The 20,121-nt window shown below is 39.6% G+C and overlaps 1 protein-coding gene across 1 annotated transcript in view; it reads right to left on the minus strand.

The window, feature by feature from the left end:
- Window positions 1-20,121, minus strand: part of SI (sucrase-isomaltase) — a 146,433-nt gene that overhangs the window by 110,431 nt on the left and 15,881 nt on the right. The window contains exons 5-7 of the mRNA XM_019491830.2: window positions 11,452-11,572; window positions 11,251-11,360; window positions 8,139-8,290 (exon numbers count right to left, since the gene is read on the minus strand). Coding sequence (XP_019347375.2) covers window positions 8,139-8,290; window positions 11,251-11,360; window positions 11,452-11,572 — 383 coding nt within the window. The remainder of the gene's footprint in view (window positions 1-8,138; window positions 8,291-11,250; window positions 11,361-11,451; window positions 11,573-20,121) is intronic.

A 20,121-nucleotide genomic window follows, 5' to 3' on the forward strand; every position in this document is an offset into this window, starting at 1 on the left:
CCAAGCCTAGTTATAACTCCATAAACACCCATGCATCATTTGCTCATTTTATGGTTTTTCTCTTGGATTCTCTTTTGTTTATAGCTGAACTGTTACATGCCAACATTAAGGAACAAAAGCAATATTTAACAAAGAGTACAAGCCTTGGTCACTAGGGGTTTTGCCACTAGCTCAATGTACATACAGGACATCATGTTTTTGTACTGCCTTAGGAACAGACTAGGAAACAGACTGTAATTCCCTGAGTCTCAAAGAACTTCCATTTCTCTGTCTGGACTATGCATCTAGCCAGGCCAAAAAATGCAAGTCATGGAAAGTAATACATATATGGCTGGGGCAAGCATCTAGGGATCAAGAATAACTGAAGAAAAATAAGTATAGGCGATTCCTCCTGGTAAACCTCTGTTTGATGAAGATAGCAATCTTTTTACTAACATGAGCTTCAGCTTGTAACCTGGCTGGTGCCTCAGGCCACTATTCTTTCCCAGTCACTCTAGGAATGGAGAGCAACCCTCCATGATGGCCAGAGCAGCTGGCTGGAATAGTACCATTAGCAAAACACACACTGGATCAAACAGGTGGAAATCTGTGCACCCTCAGTAAAATGCAGATTTGACTGAATCTGGGCTGCAGAATGTAGGTTGCCAAGCCCTGCACTATCCAGTTACCTGCATCTTGTACTAAGTAGGGCATCAGCCATCACAGTTCAGACCCTCAAAATCATAATTCCCACCCTGGGACATGCTCCTAAAATATGGCAGATTACAAAATGACAATCTAATCTGCAATGTTTAAATTTTTCACATCCCATATGGATGTTTTTGTGTTTTAGCAATTTTTGGACAAAACTAAGCAATTTATGAATTGTCAACATGCAAGGGGAGCTACACTGCATCAGCAAAGCTCTAAAACAGGATAAGGAAAATATTGTTTCATTTCTTCCCTTAATTCTAAAATTGACATCATTAGCATGATGGAATGCAAATGACAAGGTGAAAGAGAGGATGCTTCCTTCTGGTAATTGCATATGAAATAGCAATGGAATGAGACTCTCCTGGAAGAAGTCGATGCTGATACTTCTGGGCTTGCAAAAAAAGGAGGACTTTTCAGTTTTGAATTTCATTACTCATGAATCAGACAATGTTGGAATTATGCCATGGACCTCTGAGGTTACATCTTAGTAGTTCCAAGTAAGAAGTACAAGTTGGGAAGTCAGAGTGACTGCAACTGATGAACTTTTCTTTTGGCAGCTGAATTCCAACACTTCCCATAGCTATTCTACTATCCTGGGAATGGGAAATGATATTAGTGGTTGTAAATAACTGATCTTTCCATAAGGTCATGCTTGTCAGAACAGCCAAAAGGAACAAAATGAAAAAAAAAGAGACTCAAGGTATATATGAGGAAAGAAATAACTTCTAGCATCCACCTATTCCACCTCAGCATGGAGGATTCTGTAATTTCTAAATTACCCTTGATTATTCCAGAGTTTATTTCATCTTGTTTTTTTATTAATTTTTCTTAAACTTTGCTCTTGTATTCAAAACAGTCTCCAGCTGGTCAGTTGTATGATGTTAAAAATATTGTGCCCAAACTGATTAAATGATTAGTGGTCCAACTCATAAAAATATAGTAAAAAACATGAATATGTCTGCTCAGGGTGAGAGTTCAATTTAATGGCAACTTCCTAGGTTTCAAAATATGTACTCTTCCAAAAATCTGTTGAATGTTACTGACAAAATGAACCTGTTCTAAAATGGTGTGTGTGAATGATGGTAATGGCACTCACTTAGGTTATGGGGGCGATAAGGTTCAAGTGTCTGAATCTGACCATGGTTTTTCAATCCAAATCATTCTGAATCAGATATAAGATGGACTCACATCTGGAATTAAATGATTCATTTCAAATTTGTTGAAACTGACTCCTTTCCAAAAACAGCTTTGATTTCCATGAATTAGCAATTTCCAATGAAACAACGCTGCCGGGGAAAAAAAAAACAAACCCCAACCAGCTGTAGGAACACAATCATAAACACAGCTTAACTCTGCAGTTAAGCCAGATTTATGGCCGCTTTGCATCAGTGAAGCAACCCAAAGCTAATGGAGCATGTCAGTGAAATTGACCCTGAGTTTCTAAAGTTGCCTTCAGGTTTACAGAAATGAGGGTTCAAATAGGGTAGGAAGATATTTACCCTTTATTTTTCTCAAGTAGATAAAAAATACAATAGATTGAGTTGACAAACTATTAAACTATGTTTGAGTACCATAGAGTTTCCAAGTTATCCCTTTGTGGCTATTCTCTTCACAGACTTCTAATGTTCCTGATCACAATCGCTTTTTCTTATGTTTTGTCTGCACTCAGTCTTTGTGCCAAATTTAACATGTACAAAATGTATGTTTAGGATGCAATTTTCTGCTAAACTAGTTAAACCAGTCATCTACTATGGGCATAGTTAAACAGATATAAAGGTGCCTCTTAATAGTATAACATATTCTGTTCCATTCCCCAGTAATAAGCACCTTTATACCACTACAATTGCATCTATGCTATTACCTGTAACTGGTGTGGCTAGAGCTGTACTGTTTTGTGTGTGTAGACTGGTTCTTGGACTGTTAAACAAACAAACTTAGGCGTTAGCAATTAAGCATTAACTATATTAAATGAGTCAGTACAATGGGCACAGTCCAGACTCACTCCAATTTTGATTTTCTTATTTTTATCTCCACTCTAATATCTCTGTATCTGTAGTAACACTATTTAGCAGTTATATAGGGCTTACATGACTGGATACTCTGCTCCACAGCTCTAGTGATTTCAGTGGCGATATGGTGCATGTGTTCATAGAGCTTTATAAATATTAACTAACAAAAATTGGAAACCCAATAGCTCTTTTTCATTAAACTATTCCAATCATTTGGCCTAGGAAATTTTAGCCATTATCTAGGGTATTCTAAAAGCAGACAAAGATAGTTACTAGACTTACAAGCTAGCTTGGATGATTATTTATTTTTAAAGTAGATTACAAGACATATGTTAGTCTCTCTTCATTTTCCTTATCAAAGCAGAACTTATATTTACTTGAAATCAAGATAAGTTTTTTCTCCTATTCATCATTGGGGGAAAAAAAACCCTACCTTATCTTAGATTCATTCAAATACAGATCAGGACAGGTATCTGCTGTGGATTTGGCTCCAGTTCCAACTCTGGCCCCAGCCCAGGGGAGACTGCATAGTAGTGGTGGGGAGGAGCATAGGGGAGGTACTACACTGGGAAGGGAGTGCAGGGAAGACCACGCAGTAGGAGTGGTAGAAATACGCAGTATACTGCAGGATAGGAGGAGTGTTAGGTGGTACTTTGTGGTGTGGGGCAGAGGGAGTCTGGGGGAAGACCACACAATGTACAGCCTAGAGGGTGTGTAGAGATTCAACTGATTCAGTGGTGGCTGAATCTCTGAATCAGATACATCCGAATTGATTTGGGACAGTGATTCAAATCACCAAATTGAATTGCTGTCCGCCAAATCAGCCGAATCTGAATCCAAAGCGAATACTAGCTGCTTCATGCAGCCCTAGTATTTACAGTAAATGCCATGGTTTGTAGGAAATTGGTGAAAGATGGAAGAAACATGTAAATTCTTTCTTTAGTGCATAAGACACTATAATTCATAAGATTTCTTTTTCTAAATCAGTTCTCCTGTACAAGAATATTTATTGTCCTCTTATGCCCCTATTTAAGAAGTCATGAACTATTGACTGAATATTAAAAAACTTATCTATCTTGTAATTTATAGTGGTAAATTGATCACTATGGAGGATTTTAACTTAATTTACATAAACAATACTAATAATATCCTAGATTAATTATCAATGAATTAAACTTGAAGAGTTGATAACCTTAATTCATCCTAGCATTCTGACAAGTAATCATTCTTTGATTGATTTAATAAGCTCATTAGCCATGACGTCTCCTGCCATTGGGTCTCAGAGTTTGGCAGTTAATTTAGTTTTCAAAAAACAAGGTGGATGAAAGTATATATATGAAAGGATACGTTGAATTTAAAGGCATAAAAATGTTAAATACTTTATTTATGGTTTCAGATGCACCAGCCTTCCCTGGTATCAGATATCAAAAGAGCAGTCTAATTTCATAATTTAAGAGTGTTAAGATATTGTTACAGGCACATTCCATAATCTTGCAAGAAAAGGACCTCAAGAGATCATTTGGATCAGGGCTGTTGAACTGGTGGCTAGTTGACCTTAAATTCTGCTGAATTATGAAACTTTTACAGATGCTAGTACACTGCCAGGAATACAAAAGAGGAACATAAAGGGGTGTCAGCCATGTTTGGTTGCTTCCCTTGTGGGTTCTGCACCAGGAGTAGGTTTACTGGACCCAAGAATAGTTGTGCCATTTCCTGTTTACATTCTCTTGCAAATATTTAAATATTTAGTATTAGTATATGAGAACAATATGAATATCATGTGCATAGTGTCATAGTCCTACCAGAAATAACATTTCCATAAATTCAGCTGGAATTTTTCTCTTTAAACCAGTGTCATAATGAGTTTATGACCTGAAACTTTGGGCAAATATTATAGATTTGTTCAGAATAAGACTGTTCAACAGGAGAGCTCTAGAAAAATTAAACAGAATGAACCTCTTAAACTCTAAACCATGGCTATCTAATTCCTCCTCGGGATAAGACTGTAGAACTGCTGAGGACACAGCATGGCTTCATAAATACTATTTTTATATTTTGCAATGAATTTCTTGATTTTTCCAGTTGCATGGATCTGTTGTCTGTACTTACAGCTTCCTCTCAAACAGAGAGGCTATTGCAGCACTACTTAGATTCGCTTTTTTTTTTTCTATTTTGCCCTTTCTACACTCAAAATTCTTAAGAAGTTAAGCTGAATATCCACAAAATCCAAAGCCAAAGAAAGCAGATGAGAAACAAATAATCTCTTTGTTTAAAACATTATTTGTGATCTAAAAAGGAAATAAAACTGTGTTCCTGAACTATTTTGTTTCTCTATGACAAAAAAAGTATGGACAAGTAGCGTTATGTTCAAGACAAATTCTTTTTCAGCTAGGAAGGCCTGCTTTGGTGACTCACCAGGAATGTGGCAGAGTTCCCAATCCCTTGTTACAACCTTTGAGGCCTATCAAAGCCCCGCTACAGAAAACCATTTAAGCATGTGCTTAACTTAAATTATCTGAATACAGGTTTCCTTCGATTTATGCGGGTTCTTTATATATGAATTTGCTTTTATATGATGAACATATTTATACCAATAAGTCATTATATGCTAAATAAATTTGCTCTTATGCAATCAGCATTGACGCCCCCCCCCCCAGCAGGTTAGTCTGGGTGGGGGGGGGGGAAGGGCCATGGCCCTACTCATCCCAGCCCTGGCTGCAGCAGCCTCAGGAGCGGCCAACACAAGCTGCCTGTAACCAGTGGGCTGCACTGTGCCCTGCTGCAAGCAACTGGTATTGGCTGCTCATGGGGCCACTCTAGCATGGGCTGGGGTGAGTTCGGATACGCAGAGCCCTGGGTGGCCCAGGGCACACCACTCACCCTAGCCCCAGCTACAGCAGCCCCGGCAGTGGCCAACATCAGCTGCCTGTAGCCACTGGGCTGCACCATTCCCTGGTGCAAGCAGCTAGTGTTGGCTGCTCATGGGGCTGCTCCAGCTTGGACTGGGTTGAGTTCAGACAAGCAGAGCCCTGGGTGGCCCAGGGCATGGCACTCACCCCAGCCCTGGATGCAGCGGCCCTGGGAGTGGCTGACACCAGCTGCCTGCACCAGGTCACAGTTCAGGCCAGTGGCTACAGGCAGCTGGCATCACCCACTCCCAGGGCCCCTGCAGCTGGGGTGAGTGCCGCACTGTTTGCAATGCTTTGCTGCCTTGTGCAGCCCTGGGAGCAGCGCCCTTCTTCACGCCCCTTGCCTAGTCCCAGCCTCATTCCCTCCCTCACCACCATGGGAACCTATCCCCATTTCTTACATTGTAAAGTGGGTTCACTTTATGTGAATTCAATTTATTCGCCCTTACCTCGGTATGCATGTACCGCATAAATTGAGGGAAACCTATAGTCCCATTGAAGCCAAAGGGAAATTCATATAATTAAAACAAGTCATGTGCCTAAATGCTTTACTGGATGAGGGGCCAAGCCAGTAGTACCTGAAGCAAGTCAGGTGCAGCAATCACTGGGTTTAATGAAAACAATAAGGCATGAATGAAAGGAACTAAACAACTGCTTTTATTGTGGAGCAATAACTAAACCTGTCCATAACCTTTGTCTTTCTAACCAACTAGCAACTGTCTTACCCTAGGACATCTCTCAGTTCCTCAGTCTTCTATGTTAGGAAGCATCTATTGGGCAGGCTCAGCCCAGAGAAGGCCAGCAGCCTGGCATCAGCAGTGGTGGCCAGGCAGGTGGGTTAACCCTTCCCTGCCTGATCCTCTGGGGCAGAAAGCACAAGCACAAGTAAGCAGTGGTGGGGGCTGGAGGAAACCTATGGAACAGTGGGGGAAGCCCCTGGGGTGGGTAGAACTGGGGGAGTCTGGAGGGCAGAGCTGAAACCCAGAATAGGAGTGGGGAGTCTTACCTTTCAGTCCACCAGGCCTCTGCTGGCCTGAATAGGTGACTGCTCCAAATTTGAGCCAGCACTAACTTAGTGTACTGTGTAACAAGGCCTTAACATTACACTACTAGAGCATCTATCACTACATCAAAGACTAGCAATATAACAAACCCATGTTTACAAATATAAGAGTCTGTCATAATTTCATCTATAATCAGTGGTACTTAAAACAAATTATCTACAAATCAAAGTACTTAAATACTTGTATGGGCCCAGATTCATATTATTCCTCTATCTAGTTGGAAAACTGCTTACTCTGCTGAGTAAACACCCTGTTACAAGGGGATGTTTTCCTAAACTGCCAATAACCTGTTACTCTATGCTACCCTTTGCTCCATAACACCCTTGATAAAAAAATACACTCAGTCTCTTTAGAAGGATGTTATACTTTCCCCTCTGTCATGATAGGATATAGCCTTTTTTTTTTTTTTTTTTTTTTGCCTCCTCCACACAAGTTACACCCAGGAGAGAAACTGTAAACTGTTCTTGAGACATCTTCCAGATTGAGTTGTCTGGTACAACTACTTGATCACTCGCTAAACATGAACTGGTACGTTGACCCAAGAATTAATTAATTTCACTGTAAGTCATATCATTACAGCATTTGGCAAAAAGAGTACTTCATCCATCTCTTTTCCAGCAACTAGGAGCAAAAAATGACCCTATCCTCTTCTGCTCTTCAAGCCTTCCATCAGATAAGTATCTTTCCCATTTACTGCTGTGTCTGTTTTCTCATTGGCAACAGCTCAAGGGGATTACTAAGATAATATTAAGTCTTATGGTCTGCCTGGCCACAGGAGAGAAAGATGGATAAGGAGCTGCAATGTGCAAAACAAGTTTATTTTCATAGTCTCTCAAAACCTGAACTGTTCATTGGAGAAGCCATTACCTTACTAGTTTGGTTTTGCACAGTAGGACCACCTTTTCCTAGAAAATCCTTCCTATTAAAGTTAATACAGTTCAGAAGGCTGCACATATTTTTGATAGCCACAGCCTGGGATGCTGCATACTCTTGCTCTTTGGTAAAGACCATACTGCTTAATACTCGTTTCTCTACTGCTCAGCTTGTAGACATATTTGAAAACATCATTGGCTTTACATAAGTTGATGAATGTGAAAAGCCTGGCTATGTATGTCAAAGGAAGCCTTGAAATCATGTATAAGTCCATACATAGTGGTACATTTGTTCAGGCAAACCACTAAACTGACTAGACAGATGATGTATTTAATGGAACATGATTGCAAATAAATGCATGTAATATTAAAGATGTCTTCATACCCCCTTACCTGCACTTTTTGCCACTAAAACATAAGCTTGACAAGTACAAAACATGGAAAAAATTAGTATGGCAAACAAATGAGGTAAACGATCAAATTAGAGTCTTCATTCCATCTCTGATATGCATTATTTCATGTTGTGATATGACCTTTTAAGGCACACAGTTTGTTGCAATGTTACTTATAGAAGGTACAGAAGTGACTTACAGGGTTTTGCTGTTGCTTACTCTGGTCACTATGATGCCAAAAGGATTCTCAGCAATACTGACTTTGTACTTTAAAACAGATACTGCAGGTCCAGCAAAAGGTTTCACGTTCTCATGTGGGACTTCAAATCTTTTATTATTAGGATCTGTAATCTGCAGTTAAACAGTAAAAAGTCATTAAAAGCTTTGAAAATGTATTTCTACTCAGCTAGTAGAATATTTTCCTGAATCATGGTATATTTCTGAATTCAGACACACGCAAGTCAAAAGTATGTTTAGGCTAAAAAGTCAAGAATTTATATGTTAAGGGATATCAGTATTAAGTCTGCTTGTACAACCTTAATTTGATTCCTTCTGCATGTGCATTACAAAACATTATTTAATTATTTATTTGATATATTTACCACCCTTCTCCAAAAATATTCAGAGCAGCTTACAATAAAAGACAGTGGATATGGAAATCAATACAGTTCTTGATTAGATGTTTATATATCTATAAACATTCAATTTGAGTCTCCCTCTGAACTTCTCACAAATGTTTATAGTCCCTGTCCCTAGTTCACAGAATACAGGTCCATATTTTATTTCCTGTTCTCCAGCTCCTAGACCTCATCTTCCATGCTACTATACACCGGCCTCTTTATCTCAGTGTATTCTTGGGGCTTCCACTGCCACTGCCTTCCACTTTCCCAGTCTACTTCTTCCCTCTCCTATATCTGAACAGTTCTTTCTCCACATTGCCTGAGCCCAGTTAGGGGAATATAAAGAGCACAGAAGAGGCATTTCTGCTCACAGTTCCAGTGCCTAGTACCCTGAAAGCAGCACTTCAAGGAAAGTTTGGCTCAGCACGCACAGTCCCAAAATGAAGTGTGCTCAGTATATATCTTCTGAATTGAATCTTTGAAAAGTTAATTGCCCAATTTGGTTCTCAAATGCTGTGAATTTGGGTTCATTAAAGCTTGCATGTATGCTCTCTCTCTCTCATTTACTTAGTCTATAAAGGAGCATATCTACTAGGGCTGTGTGAAAGAGCACCATTTTGTTTCGACTTCCATTTCACCATTTCGAAGGGACAGTGTTTCACATCGCTGTTTCGAAGCACTGTTGTGTTTCATTTCATTGAAACGGTTTTGCTGCTTTGATGCTCTTTCAATGAATTTCAACGTTTTGCCCATAGACTTGGGAGAATCATGGAAATGGGGAATCATGAAAATGCCTATAACTTTGTCATTTCTTTCTTGATTCAAATGAAAACAGCAGGCATGATAGCCCCTGCCGAGGCCACAAAGCCTGCCAATGCTTTTTATGCTATTTTTCTGTCCCCCTCCCAGAGCACTGGGATTGGAAAGGACCTTGGGAAAGGATCCCAATCTCTGGTCAGCTACACAGTCAATATGAGAGCAGTCCTTCCCCCTTTTCCCCCTCCCTCTCCTTACTTTGCTTCCCTGCAAGGAAGCCTGGCTTTGAAACTTGAAACGTTTTGAAACTTTTAAAACATTTCGAGTGCCCTTGTTTCATTTTAAAGCTGTTTCAAAGCCTTTCATTTTGTTCAGATTTTGATGATTCGAGCTCAAAACACATTGAAACAACTTCAAAGTGGAAAACCCATCAAAATTTCACACAGCCATAAGATCTACCCTGCCTTCTAACTAACTTCAGGCTAACACAGCTAACTACCTATCCCTGTATATGGTTAATGCCACTTACTATTTAAGAGGTGCCTCCAGCATTTTTAACAATATCAAATACAGAAAGATTAATATCTACAAGTAATCAAGACCTGGATTCAGGATCTCTTCCAAAAGATGATTCTCAGATTTAAGGTTTTGTTTCACAGCTGACTCAAAGGGTTAAAGGCAGACAGTTGCCTTTATCTTTAGAAGTCTCCTAAGTATTAATGAGGTTTGAGTCTCTGAAGAACAAGCATACCATTTTCAATGGCTGTTACCAATAAACAGAAGCATTTTTTACATGTGCTTATATTTTAGAACTTGTCTCATTTTAACACTTCTACAATTTATGCTTTGAGAATAAAGTGGGAATTTTCCATCTGTATCTCACCTTGACTTTATTTATTTATTTATTTATTTATTTTGGATCTACTTCCCATTTCTTCACCTCAAATGAAATAGAAAATAAAGCAGGTGGAAACTTGCATTGACTTGTGCTGGAAATTTCTGGGAAATTTCCATTATTACAAATCTTTCTGAGAGAGGATGTGTAAAGGTGTTCCAGGCAGCAGCTGCCCCCTCTCCTGCTCTCTGTACCTTCCCCACATCAGGGTCTGGGGAAGGCATAGGGAGTCCTGGCTATTCCACTCTTCTTTTCTCAGGGAAGACTAGGAAGGGACAGAGTGTCTTTCTAAAGGTCTGGAGTACCATTACCTCAGCCTCAGAAAGTCTTTCCCTAAAGTTGGGCTCACAATACCCCAGACCTTTAAAAAAGTGGACATGAATCTGAGAGTTCCCAGAGTTCCCCAGTAGCACACACCCATTTAAAGAGGTGAAAGAATCCCCAATCCTAGATCAATGCCAGTTTAAAGGCGCACCTGTGCAAGCAGTGGGAGATGGGAGAACTTCCCCCATCCACAGCTGAATATGTCTATTTAAAGCAGGCTTCCAACTCTCTTTAAACATGGATACATTGGATTTGAGGACAGGTAAGGAGCATCAAACAACTGCTCATCCCTGCCTTCCCCATCTCTGGGAGGGGAGGGAGCTGTGGAAGAGCTCCCTGTGCATTCCCCAGAACCAGTGTGCCCAGGCTGGGGGACACACAATAGAGAATTCCCGGCCCCTTGACTCCTCTGAGTGTCAGGAGGAGTTGAGCTGCTGGTGCTCCCCATGTCTTCTCCAGATCTGTTATCCCAGTCTTGGGAAAGCTCAGGAAGCATTTCCCCACTGCTGAACACCTCCTGGTTTAGAAGTCGAGCAGCATGAAAGTGTACAGGCATTTGTAGGGATCTTCCTTGGTGATCCCAAACTTGGCATATTTCCTGTGTGAGAGAGTTAATGAAATGCTTGTGCTCTCTTGCTTTCTACAGGGAGAGCAGCAATTGTAGTAGTAATCAAATACCTGTACAAGGCCTTAAACAGGATAAGAAACAATTTCACCTTGAAATGGAAGCGATTTGCTGTCTGATACTCTCCAGTGAGGAGGACTTTATTGATATCATTTCCAAACAGGGAAGGTGAAGATAGCCTTGTTAAAGTAGCTTCAAAACCTTAAAAAGAAAAACAAAATGTTACACCAGTGTTTTACTGATCTGTGCTACTGGGATGGACACTGCTCTTTGAACATACCCTGCATCTTACCTGTATTTTTAGGTTTTTGACCTCCCACCACTTGGTATCCATGATTTCTGGAGAAGAAACACCAGGGTATGTTTGAGTCATTGACTGGACTCCAGCAACAGCCACGCAGCACACATAGGCTCTGATTAAAGGACAAAAAGAACTTGATTACACTAACCAGGACTGATTAGCACTAAATAATATTCTGGATTTAAAAAAGGTGCTTCACATGCATTTTGAATATCAGCGACCCTTGTTGTAACCTTCATAATTGCTCTATCATGATTTTTGTGCCTCACAAATTAATATGAACATAAAATCTCTTTTCTAGATTCAAGTTAGAAATTAAAATGGCTCACTGCAAGCAGGGAAAAGGGCTTCTATTTTTTTTTTTATCATTCTTAGCATGATTCTGACATTTTTTCCTTGTCTGTGCCTTTTGCCATTTTTTCACTGGGAGGGAAAGTGGACTTAATACATCAAGAAATTTTCTTCTTATTCAATTTCTAGATCATTTAGGAATATTCTGTAGTCTCATACATGGTTAAGAATGGAAGCATCTGGATGCACAACTGAATCAAACCTAAGCTCCAAAAGTTTTGAGCTTCCTCCAAGACTAGTATAACATGGAAGATTTCTGTGTAAAAAATTGTACCCCCTGTTGTTCAATTTGTGCAAAATAATTGATATATTAGTTCAAAAGAGATAATATTAAGCCATGTGCATATTGCAAAATGCATCTGGAAACATGTTTTTCATTCATTTAGTATTTTTTTCCAATGCATTTAAAAATATTCTATAGATAATTTAAGCAAATGGCAATTTTGTTCAATTATTCATAGACCAACCACAAGCAAAATCACAGCTGTCAGCCCACCTCTATACAATTTAGCTTATACTAAATTGTGAACTAATAAACCTGTGCCTTTGCTATGAAACACAAATGCTGATGGTATAATAAAAATGTCTTAACACTTCCAATATTTCTTTTAACAAAAGATGTAGTTTACAATCCATAGGTATTAATAACACATAGCAGAAACTGGCATGACCCATTTTTCAGCAATTTAACCCTCGTTATGGTCTCTTGTCCAGTGTTTGACATTCCTTTTACAGAGAAACTTTATGGCTAGGCTCACACCCAAAGTTGTATTCTCTTTTTAAGGTATACAGACAATTTATAATCAGATGTAGCTCCTTTTGAAAATTCCTGGGAGCACAAATTCTGTGTAGTGGTTAAATTAGCTACTCAGTTAGAGGGGTTTAGGTTGTAGCCATGTTAGTCTAAGGACATGGGCAGACAAGGTTCCTTGGGTGAATTTGATATCTTTTATTAGACCAACCCAAATAGTTGGAGAAAAGTTATTAAGCAAGCTTTCAGGTTCAAAAACCCTTCGTCAGGCTAAGGAACTTTTAGCAGTTGGTGTGCGCTCTTCCTGGATAGAATGAAAAGTAAAGAAGCCAGGGGCTGGGCTGGGGAGTCAGTTGCCAGGCAGATTATAATGTATCAAAAATCCAGTGTCTATGTTTAGTCCATGATCTCTAGTATCCAGGAGGTTGATGAAATGGAGCTCATAGGCTCGTCTCTGGGAAGTGTTGTGTAAGTTTCCCTTGAGGATCAGGACCGAGAGATTGGAGAGAGAGTGGCCCTCCTGTGAGAAATGTGCCCCCACCAGTAATTGGGTATTTCTGTCTTTGATGGATTTCCGGTGTGCGTTCATTCTGGTGCGCAGTTGTTGTTTGGTCTCTCCTACATATTTTCCATCAGGGCACTTGGTGCATTGGATGAGATATATTACATTTCTGGAGGTGCAGCTATAAGATCCAGGAATGCTGATGGCTCTGTTGTGGGGTGTAGTAATAGTGGGGGTGGTGGAGATGTGTTGGCAGGTTTTGCATTTCTTGTCATGGCACGGTCTGGATCCTTTTGGTGTGTTCTGGGTTTGAGGAAGTTTGCTTCTGGTAATGAGGTTGGCGAGGTTCAGTGCTTGTTTAAAGGCTAGGATGGGTGGCTCTGGGAAGATCTTTTTAAAAACAGGTTCTCTGTCTAGTTTGGGTTGCAATTTTTTGAGGATTTTCCGTGCAGGTTCAAGGGAGGGGTGATACGTTATAACCAGAGGTGTGCGATTTGTGGGGGGGTTTCTTCTGTACTGCAGCAGTTCTTCACGTGGTATCCAGGTGGCTCTTTCAAACATGCAATCTACCTCTCTGGAGGAGTGTCCTTGTTGGGTGAAAGTCTTTTTAAGATTGGTGAGGTAGCAATCCCGGGTGTTTTCTTCAGTACAAATGCGGTGGTATCTGAGGGCTTGGCTGTATATCACAGCTTTTTTGGTGTGTTTAGGGTGATTGCTGGTTCTGTGCAGATATGTATGTTGGTCTGTGGGTTTCTTGTATACCGTGGTCTGTATTTTACCCTTCTGGATACTGATCATTGTGTCTAAAAAGGAGATGTTGGTGCGGGAGTATTCTAAAGAAAGTCAGATGGAGGGATGGTGACTGTTGAATTTCTGATGGAACTCAATCAGAGATTGCAGGTTCTCAGTCCAAATGATGAAGATGTCATCAATGTATCTTAAGTATAGCAAGAGTTTGATGGTGCAGTTCTTGAGGAAGTCTTCTTCCAGGTGGCTCATAAAAAGGTTGGCATACTGTGGGGCCATTTTAGTGCCCATAGCTGTTCCCATCATCTGGAGGAAGTGTTGATTATTAAAAGTGAAATTGTTGTGTGTGAGGATGAAGTGTATAAGGTCAGTAATATCTTTGGGCCTGTATTCTGAGTTGTAATCTTGTTCCTATAGATATGTAAGGCAGGCTTGGATGCCATCCTGGTGTGGGATGTTGGTATATAGGCTGGTAATGTCTATGGTGGCTAGAAGTGTGTTGCTGGGAAGGTGGTCTATGTTTTTAAGTTTCTGTAGAAAGTCTGTAGTGTCTTGTACAAAACTTGCTCTGTGGGTGACAAGCAGTTTTAGGATTGATTCAATGAAACCTGATATTTCCTCAGTTACGGTCCCAAGGTTGGATATGATAGGTCTGCCAGGGTTCCCTTGTTTGTGGATTTTAGGGAGCATGTAAAAAGTCCTTACACAACACTTCCCAGAGACGAGCCTATGAGCTCCATTTCATCAACCTCCTGGATACTAGAGATCACAGACTAAACATAGACATTGGATTTTTGATACATTATAATCTGCCTGGCAACTGACTCCCCAGCCCAGCCCCTGGCTTCTTTACTTTTCATTCCATCCAGGAAGAGCACACACCAACTGCTAAAACTTCCTTAGCCTGACAAAGGGTTTTTGAACCCGAACGCTTGCTTAATAACTTTTCTCCAACTATTTGGGTTGGTCTAATAAAAGATATCAAATTCACCCAAGGAACCTTGTCTGCCTACTCAGTTAGATACATTTTACTGACCTGTGTGTTACATTTTACAAAGAGGAATCACGAGACCTACGTGATGCAAAGCAAATACATATACATATATATGGAAGTAAATAATTAAAATCATGGTTGATAAACTACCTTAAATGTTGCCGGCACAAAGTTGATGAGAAGTACTAACTTTCTTAATTTCCTGTTAATTTTCTGACTTTATTGAAATGTTCTTTGTCTTCTAAGTTTCATATTTAAACTTTCTGTGCTAAAACATGCAAGACCAGAGCTTACTAACATTCTTACTGAGAGAGCAACATGAAATCAAACCCAAAACTGATACTATTTCACAACCAAATGCTTCGACCAGGTTATATTCTTCTACAATGACAGGTAGTCACTGAAGTTGTATTCCCCTGTCATTCAGGGTATGTCTACATTTGTAGTTAAGGCTTCAGCTGATTCCATACTTGATAACCATCTACACTTGACCTCCAGTGAAGTCCAGCTCTGCTGAACTCCAGGTTCTGAGATTGAGCCTCTCTCTTACCCAACCAGACCACTTGGATTTCACTCAGTCTGGCTATCTGGAAGCACCAGAAATCCACCAGCAGCAATCACACACCAACACGTTCTTGACTTCTGATCCCTCTACAGTGGCCATGTAGCTGCAACACTCCACAACTAAAGCTTAGCACAGAAGGAGAAGCAAGTAATTTACAGGTTGATTTCTAAAAGGTATCCAAATGAGGAACAGGAAGCATCATATACACAACTTTGATTCAAGGTGCTATATAATGTATAGACTGGGAAAAACAATTCAGATATCTTAGGCAAGTTGAGGGAAACATAGCTTTACATAAAAAAAAAAAAAAATCTTTCATGCTTTTGCAAAAAATGACCAGTAGGTGCTTATGTTTAAGCCAGGAGGTAAAACTTAAGATTTTTTTTTTAAAGAAAAGTATCAGCTTGTGTATACAAAATGTTTTCAATAATGTTATTAATGTACTAAAAGTCTAAATATGCTGGTGTGAGTCAAAATCACTCTGAAGAAGACAAATGAGAAAATGTTAAGAGTCCATAGACACTCATTGCAGACCACCAAAATAAGATTTAGATGTGGGTAGAAATTCCTGTAATGTAGTAAGAGAAGGAACAACTATATGAGCCTGTGTCATTATGGGACATTTTAACGTCCCTGATACAGAATGAACAAAAAGTGCTGCGAATAACAGAGGGGGAGTGAGACACATAATCCAGATGAGACAACTGGTAGATTTCTGAACTAAATACTCGTGGAACCAACAAGATATGATGCTATTTTTGCCGGTTTTGGTAAGTACTTAGGATGATACAGAACAGCTGGTAATGGAAAATAACCATTGACCAAGTGATCATGAATTTATTCCATTTAAATTAAATGGAAGCATAAATAGGGCAGGGTTTGAGGTTTTTGGGAAATTCAAGTGGACTCAATAGTTCAGGGACTTCAACATAAAAAGACTTGGGATTTTTTTTTTTTTTTTTTTAAGTCAAAAGAGAAAATGTTACCTAGAATTTGCAACCCAAGCAAGGGGGGATATTTTTTCCCTCAAAAAGGATCCCAATTCTAAACTGATAAATAACCATCACACAAAGGAAATCAGAACTAAACAGAGGTAGTATAAAGAATGAGAAGAAAGTGGTTTTATTTGAGAAAGGAGGAAAAGGTGATCTAAAACACTAGAGACTCACAGGTCTGATTTTAATGGAATACAAGGTTTTAGAACACTTTTGAAGGCAAAATTTATTAGACATGAATAATAATAAATAGAAAACGAATAAAATAAAACATGGGTTTACCAAAATAAAGACCAAAGTGATATCGTTCCTTTATACTGCAACTAATTTTCTAAAAAAGGGGAAATGCAGCATAGGAACTGTATTTAGACTTCAGGAACAGTGTACATTAGAAATGATTAGTTAAGCTGAAGAAAATTAGATATGTAGGCTATGTAGAACATTATAAGGTTGATAAGACAAAAGGGGAGATGGGCAACAATTTTGCTGAAGCCTACATTCAAGGGAGCTTATCACTGATGTTCTTCCAGAACCGATCCTTGTAAAATGTTAATTAGTGACACTGGTACAAGAAGTATCAGTGAACACAATAAATGTCCTGATGGCACAAAGCTAGAAGGCTTCATCAGTATGCAAGTGGGTAAATAAGTAAAATGAAATAAATGGGATGACCTTGAGTATAATAAGAGAAATTGGATATTTAATGGTATCAAATGTATAGTCATGTAGGGACCTAATACAAGATTTTCTTCTCTAACCTGGGGGCTTATCAGTTGGAAACAACCAGGAAGCAGAAAGAATGGTATAGATAGTTGATCACAGGATGATTGAGCCACCAACACAATGCAGTCATGCAGCAGGAAAATGAAAGCCTAAACTGCATCAGTTATTTTCAGCAGAAAAAGGGAAGTATTAAAATATTGTAGAAGGCACTGATAAAACCCCAGCTGGAGTAGTGTGGATGATTCTTACCACTGCTATTCAAGTTATAAAATTTAATTGAAACATATATGGAAAGTATGACTAGCATGATAAAGGCATGGAGAGTTTAGCTTATGAAGGAAGACTAACAGACTAGTTTATTTAGTCCAGCAAAACCAAAGCAAGAAGACATGATTACTTTCTAAAATTCACTGGTAGACAGGGAGCAGAGTGATTTAAGCATAAAGGCAATGTTGGCAACAAAACAAATAGATGTAAATTGGCCATGAATAAATTTAGGCCACGAATTAAGAGACATGTCTCTTTATCAGAAGACTAAGGCTTGGAGAAACCTTCAGTTAGGACTGATAGGACTGGAATAAGATACCTGACTAATTTTAAGATGAAATCTGATAAATTGATTGAAGGCCTTGCCTGACATGATTGATTACAATAGCAGGACATTGTCTGTCATGGACTAAGGGGTCACTCCCAGTCTTCTGATCCTACAACTTTTTAATTACTGATACTACGGCAATTTTGTTTTTGAAGTGACAAAGTCTGTGTATACACATTCAAATAATCTGAGAGAATTCTCCTAGGTTAGTTCTTCTAGCAGAAAAAATTACCCAATGCTACATCTACAGACATTTGATGCTGAGACCCTAAAGAGGGAAGAGTTTGTAGTGAGAGGGGGGCCCTGAGCATATAATATGAAGGCTTCCCTAGTCTGCCTGGTGATAGAAGGCAGGAGGGCACAGGGTAGCCCTGATTGGCTACTCAGACTGCACATGATTAGCCTGTGTTTCTCTTCAGCACAATGTGGGAATTATGAAAGGGCATATTCTTCTCACTGCTGAAGCAGCAATATTCAGTGGGTGACATACTGTATCCCAGGGGGAGAATGGAGGAATGGAGAGGGACTGTTCTCTCAGGAGAAATATTTGTTCTCTCAGGAGAAACTCTCCTTGGAATGATTTAACCCTGGTTGTTCACAGGTAATTTTTTTTTTTTTTCCTGGAATGGTCATTTTTATTCTAGGAGAAAAACCTGAATATCACTTGTGGTTTGTCCTTGGAGAGTAGCAACTCTGCCAAGAAAAAGTGAATGTCTGTATGAGGCCAAAAATTAATGGCTAGAAAATGATATTTGGAGATTTGAATTGAGGAATTGGCTTGTAGGTAAAGTATTAGAACAATGGTCCAGGGGAATGGCAAGGGATAATTGGTTTCTAAAAGCCTGTTTGTGACAAAGTTTCACAGCCTTCAAGGCAAACACCATGCCTGAAGCCAATGGACAAACAGGATGGAAAATTTGCACAGTGTTCCCTGAAAACCCAAAGCAAAGATAGGTTCCCGTGGTGTTATCAGGTCATGGTGCTCAGCTGCAAAACCCTGGGATTTTCGATTTTAGTGAAATGACCAAATTAGGAGGCCAGGCATGCTCAAATTAAAACATTGGTAAATGACCAAATTAAGATGTGTGCATGTGAAGGGTTAGTGGAAACAAAGGAAAGATGCTGGCAGAACAGAATGTGAACAACCGCTGGGAAATCAATCAATGGTACCCAGAAATGAAGAGTCATCAGAGGAGAAAAATAATATAAAAGGAGAGATTACAGAGCAGTAAAAGGTCCCCTAAAGGGGGGAATCCAAGATCACCATGGACAGAGGCACACCACCAGCCCATCTCACCCACCCTACTGGGGAGAGGGGGTAGGCCTCAGCCCTCAACTTCCAAGATTGCTAATATTCAAGAAAGAACCACAGGATGAAGCTCATATACTGGCTAGGCGTACCGTTCTTCTGTGAACCCTAGAACTGGAAGATAAGGGCAGAGGGGCATATTTTATTTGTTTTGCCTTCATTACGGTTTTCTGCTATCACTGTGTGTCAGTAAAAATCTCCTATTTTTTTAATGGAAAAAGTTATGGTCAATCTGAGGGTTTGGGTCCACCTAGAATAAGGTATCTGGGTCATAAATCCAGTACCAACAAATAAAACAGAAACTTCTAATAAAAATAAAGATTTTAACTGCTGATGCTACAAACACTTATGAACTTGCTTAAATTTAAAAGCATGACTATATACGTGAGTAAAACTGCAGACCTGAATAAGTGTTTGTAGGATCAGGACTCTCATTTTTTATTTTTTATTCTTTGCCTAAAGCAGTTCTATAAAATTCAAACAACATATCCAGTCAGTAAAATCACATGGTATTTATAATTTACAGCATTATAAATTCTAACCTAATGTTGCAATAGCAAAAATTTTCAGATTAGGTTTACAAACCCTCAACCTGTGTTAAATCAATAATTTTTAAAAAAATCAAGGTGATTTATGCTTGATTTAAATTGCCTTAAATTGTTTGTCCCACCATGATATGCAGTGCCATAAGATTTTGCAAGTAAGCCTGAATATCATAGCTGTGCTTTTAGAAATTAACTTTTTAATGGATTGTCAGCAAGCACTGTAAAATTTTAAGTAAGATTTCAACCAAGTACTGGCCTTCAAAGCCCCTGGTGGAAGCTCTCTAATTTACTGAATTTTACTCAAAGCTTTATAAGCTAGAGTGGGAGCCAACCAACCAGACACTCACTGGTCAGGCTTGCAGCCTGCCCACACTGACCCTGGGGGCCCACATGCCTCCCAGGAAACTGCCAGAGAAGCCTTTCTCCCCAATCCTGCCCACCCTCCCCCTCCCCCCACTAGCTGGTGACTGTCCTGCCACAAAGGCTCCCTCACAACTTGCTGGCTGAGGTCTCGGAGGGGCAGGCCAGGTCTACATTGTGGGGGCTCCCTTCCCACCCAGGCCTCTTGACCAGATACTGGGCTG

Source organism: Alligator mississippiensis, chromosome 7 (assembly GCF_030867095.1).
Source record: "Alligator mississippiensis isolate rAllMis1 chromosome 7, rAllMis1, whole genome shotgun sequence".
NCBI classification, from domain to species: domain Eukaryota; kingdom Metazoa; phylum Chordata; order Crocodylia; family Alligatoridae; genus Alligator; species Alligator mississippiensis.